The 12,857-nt window shown below is 39.6% G+C and overlaps 1 protein-coding gene across 1 annotated transcript; it reads left to right on the top strand.

The window, feature by feature from the left end:
* The first annotated feature begins 435 nt into the window (after positions 1-435).
* ABRA (actin binding Rho activating protein) lies at positions 436-9,359 on the top strand. Its single transcript, XM_019467863.2, has 2 exons — positions 436-1,141; positions 8,755-9,359. The coding sequence occupies exons 1-2, from the start codon at positions 501-503 to the stop codon at positions 9,230-9,232; spliced, it is 1,119 nt and encodes a 372-aa protein (XP_019323408.1). The 5' UTR covers positions 436-500; the 3' UTR covers positions 9,233-9,359.
* The last annotated feature ends 3,498 nt before the right edge of the window (positions 9,360-12,857 follow it).

The following is a 12,857-nucleotide window of genomic DNA, read 5'->3' as shown; positions in this document are numbered from 1 at the left end:
GGTTTGAATCGCAGATATTATTAGCCGTAGGAAGTGAGATTTCAATGTACTTCTCTATAAAATGGGACTAATCAAGAGCCCTTTTGAGATTTAAATGAGAACAAGCCTATAATATTCCTAGAACAATTTGTGCACATATTTTACGCTACTATAAATGGTAGGACCATATTTTAAGGTCAAGAAGAACATAGGGCTGAGCACATGATCAAACCTAGTCATTTCCACTCTTGGCACTTGAGAAGAAAGGGAGTGCGTATCACTGTCCTTTACCAGCAGAGACGTCCGTCTGCCGTGATGAAACTGGAGACGTCAGGGTTTAAAAAAAGCACACCATCGCGGGGAAGGCACCACATCTTGGCAAGAAATATTTCACATAGTTTCCACGGGTCACCAAACTCTTCCCACCCCACACCCTGCTTCTATTTAAATCTCAGGCACTCCACAGGTGGACAGTCGCTTCAGCCAGTGCCCGGGCTACCGGCAGAGAAGAGAAGGGTGGCATGGCTCTGGGAGAGAAGGGAAGAGAGGAGGGCCCAGCCAAGCGTGCCCTCCGGAAGGTCCGCACAGCCACCCTGGTTATCAACTTGGCCCGAGGCTGGCAGCAGTGGGCAAACGAGAACAGCATCAGGCAGGCCCAAGAGCCCACAGGTTGGCAGCCGGGAGGGACCCAGGACGCACCCCGAGCTCCTAAGCCAGTGATCTACCCCGCCTCCTGCCAGAAAGCTCAGAGCGCCCCGAAGTCTCCCTCCCAAAAGCCAGAGGGAGCCGCTGAAGCCTCTCGTATCAAAAGGAGAGAAGTGACCAAAACAATTGTCAGCAAAGCTTACGAGAGAGGAGGGGATGTCAGCCACCTCAGCCACAGGTACGAGAAGGACGGTGACATGCCTGGAGCCGGGCGGCAAGAGGATGACATTGACAGAATCCTCCAGAGCCATGGCTCCCCGACGCGGAGGAGAAAGTGCGCCAACCTGGTGTCCGAGCTGACCAAAGGCTGGAAAGAGATGGGACGGGATGAGCCCCAGTGGCGGAGTGATAGCATAGACACAGAGGACAGCGGCTACGGAGGGGAGACCGAGGAAAGGCCCGAGCAGGACGGAGAGCAGGTGGTCACCATCAGAATCAAACGCCCCTTGCCTTCCCAGTAAGTGAATGCCCCCTTCAGCTCCTTACTCTGCCTTGGAGCCGTGACCAGCCATGGGGACCGAGAGAGCAGGGAAATGCTACCAAGTTTAGAATGAGAATCTTAAAGACTGGGCGGGCAGTGAGGTCCTGTGGGGACTAAAGGGGCAGTGCCCAGCTACACATGGGCCTTGGGGTCGAGGGCCTGTACTATTTTGTTTCTGCTTTCTGTTTTGAACTGGCTACTCAAGTCTTAGCCTCAACAAAGATAAAGCCACCAGAGAAGGTTGTCTGCTTTGGGTACATTTTTTAAAATACATTCTATGATGAGTAACAAACTGACTTATTTCTCTGCCGAAACAGTGCTTGTTGGTACAGCGGGCAAACCTTTCCCTGGTCTCAAACCAGTCTGTAGTGTTATCAGCAGACACATCTACCTAGAGAGTGCCTGCCAGGCAGAGGTCTCTGTGACCCAGTAAACAGGTGGGGAGGCTGCTATCTAACTCCAGAGTAGGCTCTGAAGTCAGACAGACCCAAGTTCAAGTTCCAGCTCCGCCCCCACTATAGTTAACAACACTGTTACATGCTTGAAAGTGGCTAAGAGAGTATATCTTAAATGTTCTCAACACATGCACACACACTGTTTATTTTTCTAAACCCATTTCTTTGTAAAATGATAGCAACAGTAACCTTAGGGGATAAAGTCTGTTGTACTGGCAGAAGTAAACGAGATTAAGGCTGCCAGGCCCTTAGCACAGTACCGGCCACATATACTCCATATGTAAAAGCTGTTATTATTCATATAGATTCTATTATTTGGAAATTTTTCAACGTTTCAGAAAAAGTTTGTTCTGTTGGTAAACAAAGACAGACACGCTATTAAAGCCAGGTGATTAAAATACCACAATCTGAAAACATTTAGATGTCAAATATACATACCTACACACTCAGACATACACGCTGAGTCAAACTGATACATTTGTTCAGACAGAAAAAAAAAAAAAAGACATGCTGTCTTTCAAGACACTCCACCTGCACATAGTAGAAAGTCTGGATATCTCGCTCCACAACTGTAGAATATCAAAATATGTGAAAAGTCTCTGATGAATGCTGATCAACGGACTCCCTCTTGGAATATTAGATGTGTGGGTGTGCTTTTTACATTTAATGAAATAAGGTAAAGAACAAACCTGATTACCTGGTTTGACAAAAAACTGTCTTACAGATTGTGACTTGAAAGACATTTTGAAAGAGGACTACAATATCCCATGTTTTCAAGAAAAGTGAAATGGCACATCTAGATAATTGTAACAACCCTCGTGCATTTAATGTGTGCCACGGGTATTTTACATGCTTTGTCCTTTTCTGAGGCAGGTATTATCCCATGTTAGGGATCAGGGCCCTAAGGTTCAGAAGGGAAAGTTTACCCAGTAAGTTTGTGACAAAGCTGAGATGTGCCTGTCTCCAAATGCAATGTTTTGAAAGCAGACACGGTGCTCTCAGGCGGGGCCTTGAGGATGTGTGAAGAGATCTGGATCTGTGTTCTACTCATGTTCATACAGAAATTCGTTATCAGATATAATTGTTCTACCAGAACATATGGAACCACAGTCTAATTCTGGCCTTGTGGATTTTGGGTGTGGGTGTGTATGTGCTAGAAATGGAATACTAGAACCTAACAGAATCAAGACTGAGGATGACACAATGAAGATCTTCTGTCAGCACGCTTTGGATTGGCCAGAGGTAGGAACGTGACAGCTGGCATCGATCTCCCAGGCATGTATTCTTCTCTGGCACCTGTCAATGTGTATTCTTATGTTTATTCGTTTCATCCTCATAATATTCTCCTGGGGTAGGTATAATTATCATCCACATTTGATAGATGCGGGCATAAGACAAAGACATAGTAGAAAATTTGTATAAGAGTGTACAGCCCAAGGGATTTGAAGGTAGGCAATCTGGCTTCCAATCCCACCCTCTTCACTAGACTCTAAACTATTTCACCTGGAAGTGAGGACTCGCATACATGACCCTTCACAAGTTCCTAAAGTCAGACATGTACACGGACACCTTCTTAGTGTGATGGGAAGGTGCATAAGCTTTGAATAAGAGACAATTAGGTTTGAATCATGGTTACTTTGGCAAATCCTCTCTGTCCTCATCTTAAATAAAAGACATAAGCCATAGAGTTATTTTGATATTAATATGCAGAGCAGTGGACCCAGAGGAACTCGTGAATAAGTTGTATGCATTGTAAGCAGAGAAGAAGGCCCAGCCATGGTAATCCCAATCCTACAGGACACCAGAAGACTGGTCCTCAGGGCTGGGGTGGAAGAGTGGGATTAAATCTCTTCATTCCTTCTTTGGTTCCTTTCTCTCAGTCTTGGAGTACATAGGGTACCAGAATGTCTTATGCAGAGACAGCATCTCTTAATGTCAGCAGTAATCCTAGCTGTGCTCAGAAAACTACAGCAGAAGCCTGATGGGACTCTCAAATACTGTTTGAGAAATGAGTGTGGCATTATTGAGTAAGCCTATATGAAGGGGGGGTTTTGTTCACTTAATCCTAAGCGCCATTAATTACCCATTTCCACCAATAGGGAGCAAATTATGTATCATGAGGGATTAAGTAGAAAGAATTTTCTTGGTGGTCAAGATGTTTCATAGATAATAAAAATGAATAAGTCAGATTTGGTAAAAAGTAGAGATATTCTTTACTAACAGAGTTTTGCTAACCTATGAAAATGGTTTCTATTTTATGCCGTATTTTTAAAATACTGAGTGTTTTGATTGTACGGCTACATGACTTGTTTGGTCCAGCTCCTTTAGACAAAAGGAATTGCATCCCTCACCAATACAAAAATGGTGAGATCTCCTGTACAAAAGTGCCAAATATCCACTTATCCTCCCTGACAAGTTACATTCAGCAAAAATAAAAATTGAGCATCAGAATGCCATTTTATAGATAAGGGAATTGACACACAGAGACATCAAGAAATGTATCCAAATCATAGAGTTGGTAAGTGATGAAGTTGGGAAGGTTGATGACAGAGCTTATGTTCTTAACCACTGATTCTCTGAGAATCTACCAATTCTCTCAGTAGAGAACAGACTCAAGATATAAAATGGAAGGCAAAGTGTCAGCTTAACTAATGGAATCCTAATAACACCCAAAGTGTAAGGTTTGGGTACAACTATATTGAAGGGTTTTATTAGAAACAGAGGCCAAAGTATGGCTTTCTGCTATTGACCCCAATTCTAGAGCGTGGAACCCTTTCTATGGACGCTGAGGACAGTTGCCAATTTGCAAGAAGAATCACAGGCCGGGCTCTCAAATCTGATTGCTGACAGAAAGAGATAAATGTGACCCCGTGAATGCATGCTTCCCTTAATCAAACTGGCTACACTTCCTGTGGAGAGGAGTAAGCGAATCAATTTACAGAGGAGCAAATTCTTGGCAACACTTTCCCGGGAAGTCGGAAAGGAATTATTTGCTTTCCTGACAGAGAAATGTTGCTGTGCTAAGAGGAGAGATGCCCCCTCGGCTGCAGGAGAGTCACACTCTGCAGTGGGGCAATGAGAGCAGATCTCTGCTTTCTTCAGGCAGATCCAAGACTTAGACCAGAAAACTTCACCTCCAAGCCCAACGGCGTTTTGAAGCATCATTTGGTGATGCAGGTGAAGGCCACCTACCAGAGTGTTTCTAGTGTCAGTGAACTTGGTTAAGTTTGAAATATGCCTTTCAAGACTTTTATTTCCCATGGGGTTTATTCATATTTAATAATTTACCCATATAATTATTACTCCAAAATGATAAAACCTATGATACAGTTGGTTCCTATATTCTCATTATATTGCTGAATATCCCATTCACAGAAGAAAGGAACCCTCGAACTGATGTCATTTTTAAAGCTGACAGATAAATAAATTTCAGAATTTATTTCAGTGAAAGAATGTACACTTTCCAATGAGAATGCTTAGAATGTCTAGTAGAATTAGTTACTTTTGCACATAATAGGACCAGGGAAATACTTGTTGATTGTAAGAAACTTTGTTTACTAAGAATGAAACTAAGAAGGCAAGTTTAGATTAAATATTACTATCCTAAATATGGGTGTGATGTCAGTCTTTGAATATTGCTTTGCTTTCTATAAATGTATACTAGATTGTACTTCTGAAGCTCAATCTAAACTATTATTCTCATTGTTACTTGAAAACAAAAACAGGATAAGCAAGTATATTGTTTCTTATATTCATTGACCAAGAGGATATTCAAGGTATAACATTTTCTAATCCTGATTTAAACATGATACTTTCAGGCTTTTTTAAAATTGGAAATACAATAACAATACAGAACGTTTATAAGATAAAGACAATTAAGGTAAGGTACCTCGTTAAGGTATATTTTCTCTTAGGACTTCATCTTTTATAACCTGCCTATTTTCTAATTCTTCCTTATTGGACCAATTTCTTTGCTTTCCTTCTGTCCGATTATTGGGAATTACAATTTGACAATATAACAAATGGGCATTAAGAATTAGGAGGTGCTTTTTTAGAAGATAAATGCTTCACTTCCTCAGAGATTTATTACCTCACCAACATCAACCCTATCCCTAAAGACACAGAGTTGAAAATTAGAGGGGAAAAAAACCCACATCAAGGAATCAGAGACTCATATAACACAGTTTGAACAAGTTAGCTTTGGATGTCAATTTGAGTATTTTCCTTTTTTTCCCTTTCTTTAAATTACAAAATCAACATGATACCAACATGAAAGATGATTTTTAAAAAAAAGGAAAAAAAAACTGGATCTGAATACTAACAGTTATTTTCAATTATGCACACGCTAATGATTTCTTCATCTTGATGTGTACACATTTTATATAGTTAGAATTTTACCATATACTCAAATTTGTATTAGTCTCATTATTTTCATGAATATCTTTCAGTGATTATTTATTGTCTTTTTTTTTCATTATTGAATATCCAGTGAGTACCTAAAACAGTATCTGACACACACCAGGTGTCATAGCTACTTTAATAAAGGATGCCAAAGTGCCCAAAAGCACCTGACAGGGAAGATGTACAGGAGTCCCCTCCTTACGTGTGGGGGATACATTCTAAGACCTCTAGTGGATACTGAAAACTGCAGAAAGTACTTACATATACTATATATTTTTTTCCTATACGTACATATCTATGATAAAGCTTAATTTACAAAATTAAGCACAGTAAAGACATTAACCACAATAGAACAATTCTAACCATGTAGTATAATAAAAGTTATATGAATGTGGTCTCTCAAAATATCTTCCTGTTCCGTATTCACTCTTCTGTGATTACGTGAGATGATAAAATGAGGTGAATGATGGCACCGTGATGTAGTGTTAGGCTACTGCTAACCTTCCGATGACTCATTAGAAGGAAGCTCCTGTGCTCCCAGACTGGGGTTGCCGGCGGGTAACTGAAACCATGAATAAGGGGTGGACTACTGTATTACATTTTCTTATATAGGACAGAAGTACAGTTGATGCTTGAGAAACATTTGTATGAGTTAACAAATGATGCTACTCTTCACTTTCTTCTGAGACGTTTCAAGTCTCTTCTCTAGCAGGATGACCCAGTCTGAAATCAGGTGTGAGCTTTGGTTATATGTTAGGACGGCTTTGGGCTTGTTATTGAAGACTATGCCTGTCATGGATTGCCATGGTTCTGAGGGGAGGTTCTAATGTTTGCTCTCATTTGATAACAAGATCCAGCAGTCCATACTCTGGGAAGTTGAACAGGGATAGTCTATGGAGAGGCAGGTGATGGTGAGGACCAGGGGGCTGAGGGAAATCCATTCCATTTCAGTGTGGTGTAATTCCTAGCACTTTTCCACACATATGAGATTTTTAAAAATTGCAATAATTGTGTATACAGTTTTTGTGTGCTTTTTCCTGATTAACTTTGTTATATACTTTGTGTGTACTGTTTTTATGTGCTTTTGCCAGATTAACTTTGTCATATACTTTTGTCCACACGGCTACAAAGAATAACAGTGTTATACGTATCAGCATATCCCTAGTTTTGGCTCTGTTTTAATAAAGAAACTGAATGCAGCAAACATAGTTTTGAACACACAAAGCACGGGAATTAGTGAAAGTTCGCCATCTAGTGGTTGTTATTCCTCTCTTGAAAACTATGCTGCTAGAAGTAACCTGTGTCTCCCTACCCACATCTGGGAGTTGCCTGCATTGGGATAACCAGATTTCAGGAAGTGAGACTGGACAGTGAGGAATACTCACATCTGACCTGTAGCTGGGTTTTGAAGAGAGAGTTGTGAGAGCTTGGATAGGAGGGGCCACTTAGCTCAGGCCTGCGGTTCACGCCAGCAACTTCAGTGAGGCTCTACAGCACCCATCCCAGTGCTTCCAGACATAAGGGCGCTTGGGGAGTGGAGAGAAGGAAGGGCGGGTCACTCGTGACAATGAGGAATACAAATCTCTGACTTTTAGACAGTCCGAGAGTTTCCTTGTGAAGACAAAGAGACCTAGGAGAAAAGAGTCTAGGAGACTGGAGATACAGAAAAGACAGAGATATCCTTTAAAGATAAACTACCTATTTTAAAATTGGGCCTGCACCTTCACGATACTACTGGTCTACGCTTTCCAATGCTGTTTTTTAATCACAAGAAAATGCATTCCAAATTGCAAGGAGAAGACACACACATCTGAAACATAAATCATCTACTTATTAGACACTGTACCCCCCATGATGAGTACCATCACTGCACGGTGGGAAGGATATTGACTTTAGCCTCAGACAGTTGGTATTTGAATACTGCCTTTGCCACTGGTTTAGGGCAGTGTTTCACAGTAGTGACACACAGACCTGGTTCAAATCCCAGCACTATCACTTAACAGTTTTGTGTCTTTAAGCAAGTTGCTTAACCCCTCTGACCTCAGTTTCCTCATCTGTGGAGAGGGATTAGTAGTACCAATCTCCTAGAATGATCATAGGAATGTTAATAAAAAGTGTTTGGAAGAATGCCAGCACCAAGTATTCGATAAACGTTACAATTGCTACCTATTGTCTTCTACCTATACAACTTGATATTCCAAAATTCGTGGCACATCATTGATACTAGTATAAATACACTCTCCTAAAAATCCATATATGAACATATATACATAAGTAAGTAGTACAATATACGTGTGCTATATGTATAATAAGCCTTGTTTTGGGAAAATAACTGGTTCCTGAATTCCTATACAAAGTGGTTTCTCTTAATATATTCATATGATTCCAGTTCTAAAATGTTACTAACATACAACGTTAAGACACACATATTTACATTATATTTGTGTAAGGAAGCTTTTTCCCTGAAATAGAGTTTAATACTTTTTATGGTATACCAAAATAAGAACAATGGTGGTTGTCAACTATCCTTGAAAAAAAATAATAAAGAACAAAGGTGTGACCGTTCTAATTTTTCTTCTTTCATTTCTAATTTTTTGTATTGTGATTATATTTTGTTTATAGTGAAAAAATTAGACTTACGTTAAGATGCGTATGGGTAGGAAGTGCAAAGAGAAAACAACACTTGGATGTTAAATATCAGTGTCTTGATCCTTCACCCTCTCTACCTTTTAGGGCAAATAGATTTACAGAGAAACTCAGCTGCAAGGCCCAGCGGAAATACAGCCAAGTGGACAACCTGAAAGGGAGATGGCAACAATGGGCTGACGAACACATACAGACACAGAAGCTCAATCCTTTCAGTGAGGAATTTGATTACGAGCTGGCCATGTCCACCCGCCTGCACAAGGGAGATGAAGGCTATGGCCGTCCCAAGGAGGGAACCAAAACTGCAGAAAGGGCCAAGCGAGCTGAGGAGCACATCTACCGAGAGATCATGGACATGTGCTTCATCATCCGCACGATGGCCCACCACAGACGAGATGGCAAGATTCAGGTTACTTTTGGAGACCTCTTTGACAGATACGTTCGTATTTCAGATAAAGTAGTGGGCATTCTTATGCGTGCCAGGAAGCATGGACTGGTTGACTTCGAAGGAGAGATGTTATGGCAAGGCCGAGATGACCATGTTGTGATTACTCTACTCCAGTGAACCTTCAACAACAAAAGCCAGACTTGACCCACTGTTGTCTTAATGCTAAATGTAATGTAATAAGAATTAAAATGCAAACTGCTCTGTAATGACCTAGTAAATATTAAACAATTTTTACATAAATGACTATCTGGCACTCTATTTCTGAGGTAGTTTGAAGATCTTGAGGAAGCATACACAAAGCATTTCAGAAAGCACATAGTGTTATTAGTATACAATAATAGCATAAGCATTTGAAATTCTACTTACCCTTTAGGCAAAAATATTTGGCTATTAATTGCAGAAATTATTATAGATCTTTAAATAATTACTATGTCTAAGAAAAACTCTAACTTTAGGTAAAATATTAGAACATACTAAGATGTATCTTTTTGGGGGGAAAGAATTACATTAAGTTTAGCCAAACTAAAATTTTTCTAAGAAGCTTGATTTTGTACTACTACTTCTATCAAAGCATCACTTATAAAATAAACACGTAGGTAAAAAGTATCCAAACAAGATGCTGAAATTGCTGAAATTTCTCTGTGATCTTGGAATTTTAAAGATTGCCAATAGGAATTAATCATCCTTCTGTACCAATTGCACAAACCACATAAAAACAAACATGACTGGTGGTTTTAGAGCTAAAGGAGAAGCTGGTATGTTCACCTTCACTGGGAAAGTATAGTGCAAGTGAGAGATTCAGAATTGCCTGTCTCTGTAGGACTTCTTGGAGAGGTTTTTTCTCAAAACCTTGACGAGTCACGCTTCTTACATGTATGTCAATATACAACGAAGTAGGCATACAGAAAATTCTACAATGGAGTGGAATGTTCAGTGTAGGAGAATCTGATAGAATCATTGCTTGGTAAATTAGAAACAGATCTGAGCCATTTTCATTTTCTTTATGCTCTACAAACTTTATGAAATATCTAAAAGTCGTAAAATGGCAATATTAGTTTTGCCAAAGTTTAGTTTGGCAATATTAGTTTGCCAATGAAAAAAATCTGTTTGATATGACAGAGAAATTTAGTGGGCATTAATCTGCTATTTATTTATTTTTCTCAGATTTAATGTGTCTTAGAAAATTCTAAAAACAATAAAATGTGAGGTTATAATTCTTACCAAATACAATGAAAGTTAGTAAATATTACGGTACTTTCGTGCTAAATACAGAATTTAACGTCAAATTATGATACCTCAAAATAGTAGACACTTGAATTGCTAGATAATAGGTTTAATATAAAGTATGGATTAAACTACTATAGGATTATCTTTGTTTTCTTGTGTGATTCTCTTTCAAACTGAAAGTTGCAATATCTTCTTAAAGAAGGATGTACATTTTTGTTTCCATAATAGATTCTGTTAAATTAAAAACTAATGACCAAAATTTCCAAGTAGAATCTCATATAAGATGTACACTTCTATCATGGTGAAACCTACGTCAACGTTTGAAGTCATGCACAAGAATAAAATATATTTTCTGTATTTTCTGATATTTATATATTACTATTTTAATATATGTTATAATGTTACATTCCACAATACCACTTTCTTGTGTTTGAAATACAACCAAATTGTAGAGTACAATTGGTTACTTCTAGCATCAGTAGAATTTTTCGACCAAGGCTTCAAAAGAATTTCCTCATATTCAACTCTGGACAGTAACAGTTTATGCAGGCACTGATACAGATTATTCAAACTTCAGTATATTTGAATTTGAAGATGGAGTTAGAAAGTCTTCTCAGTGAGCCTATGTGAACACTCCGCTGAATAAGGTGTGGCTGTGAAATGAGAAAGCTAGTTTCCTTAAAAGGAAAAATGCCTGCTATGCAACAGGTTTTCATCCTAAAACTCCATGATAAGAAAATCTATAGTTGGAAAACTTAGAGCTGTTAGACAAAAAAAAAAGACAAGAACCCCGATGGCAAAAGTCCTCATAGATATTTTTCATAGCCACCAAAATAATGTATGAAATAATTACACATGAAATACACACCATCAATAGCATTGTACCAACGGTAATTAAAAAAAAAATTTTTTTTAACGTTTATTTGAGAGACAGAGACAGAGCACAAGCAGGGGAGGGGCAAAGAGAGAGGGAGACACAGAATCTGAAGCAGGCTCCAGGCTCTGAGCTGTCAGAACAGAGCCCAATGCGGGGTTTGAACCCACAAACTGTGAGATCATGACCTGAGCCGAAGTCAGATACTTAACTGACTGAGCCACCCAGGCGCCCCTACCAATGGTAATTTTAAATCCTCAATAATAAGCAATATTCAATTGGTTTTCAAAACCAAATGTTTAATGCCTTTCAACTTTTAGAACTTGGATGTTTTATGATTTGCTGATTCCCAAGTTCACCTTCTTACCATTATGCCTACTTAACCGGAACAGGAGGGAAATTCTGCATTCAGGTTTTCTCTTCCCCACACTTTGTTGGAGGTGGGGCCGCACCTATATTCTTCGTTTGCTTTTTCTGCTTCGAACTTCCCAAACTCGTTATTTTTTTTATTAAAACAAATTTTTTAATGTCTTATTGTTTTTGAGAGACAGAGAGAGCAGAGTGCAAGTGGAGGAGGGGCAGAGAGAGAGGGAGACACAGAATCCAAAGCAGGCTCCAGGCTGTGAGCTCTCAGCACAACCCCCCCAGGGGCCCCTTCTTTTTTTAAATACTACCAACCGGTATATCAGGTGCTGATTCTCATATCATGTGGGAAGAATTCTGTGTAAACCAAATTTTTGTGTCAATGGGAACTCATGCTCAGGGAAGTATTACTGTACTTTATTACGTCATTCTGTTCAGGGACAAGAGGAACAGATCATTTGGCCCCCGCTAAAGTGGCCTCTCAGGGTAGATGCCCCCTTGATTCCTAGAATGTTTTTTCAGTACTTTCAATTAATTTCAATAAATTTCAGTTCCAATTTAAAAAATATGCATGCATGCATACATATATATACACACTAGATTATGTGTGTATGTGTGTATGTGTGTGGAGAGACAGAGACAGGAAGAGAAGGAGAGAGGGAGAGAGGGAGAAAGAGATGGAGAGAGGGGGAGAGGAAGAGGGAGGGAGGGAGAGAGAGAATAATCAGAAATAATGAAACTGACTTCCTGTAGGGATGGGTGGAAATGAGTTGAAAGAGAATTCTGTAGAGTTTTGACTTTGGAACCCTTTAAATCCTAACATATACAAAAAGTAAAATTAAATAAATGACAGATAAAACCCTAAAATTGAATATAAGTAACAACCCAAATTCTATTTCAAATGATTAATCACACAGAATGAAAAGAGGGATGTACATAACTCTTGAATACAATACTTTGATTAAATACTTCAGTCTAGGGGCACCTGGGTGACTCAGTCGGTTGAGCATCTGACTTCGGCTCAGGTCATGATCTCACAGCTCGTGGGTTCAAGCCCCGTGTCGGGCTCTGTGCTGACAGCTCGGAGCCTGAAGCCTGCTTTGGATTCTGTGTCTCCCTCTCTCTGCCCCTCCCCCGCTCATGCGCTGTCTCTCTCTCTGTCAAAAATAAACATTAAAAAAAAATACTTCAGTAAAGATAAAAGGCTGCAAAAGAATATTCTACTTTTGTTGTGAGGGTATGGGTGTAGCAATTCTGAAAATATAATGAGTATACTGT

This window comes from Panthera pardus, unplaced genomic scaffold, assembly GCF_024362965.1.
Source record: "Panthera pardus isolate Hobbes unplaced genomic scaffold, ASM2436296v1 HiC_scaffold_7, whole genome shotgun sequence".
Lineage (NCBI taxonomy): Eukaryota > Metazoa > Chordata > Mammalia > Carnivora > Felidae > Panthera > Panthera pardus.
The sequence above is the reverse complement of the archived record's forward strand: the minus strand, read 5'-3'. Positions and strand labels throughout refer to the sequence as shown.

Bases quoted from the DNA above. Each gene is read 5' to 3' on its own strand.
- ABRA (XM_019467863.2), top strand. From the start codon at position 501: ATGGCTCTGGGAGAGAAGGGAAGAGAGGAGGGCCCAGCCAAGCGTGCC. The intron at 1,142-8,754 runs GTAAGTGAATGC...TCTACCTTTTAG, and splicing joins AAACGCCCCTTGCCTTCCCA to GGCAAATAGATTTACAGAGA.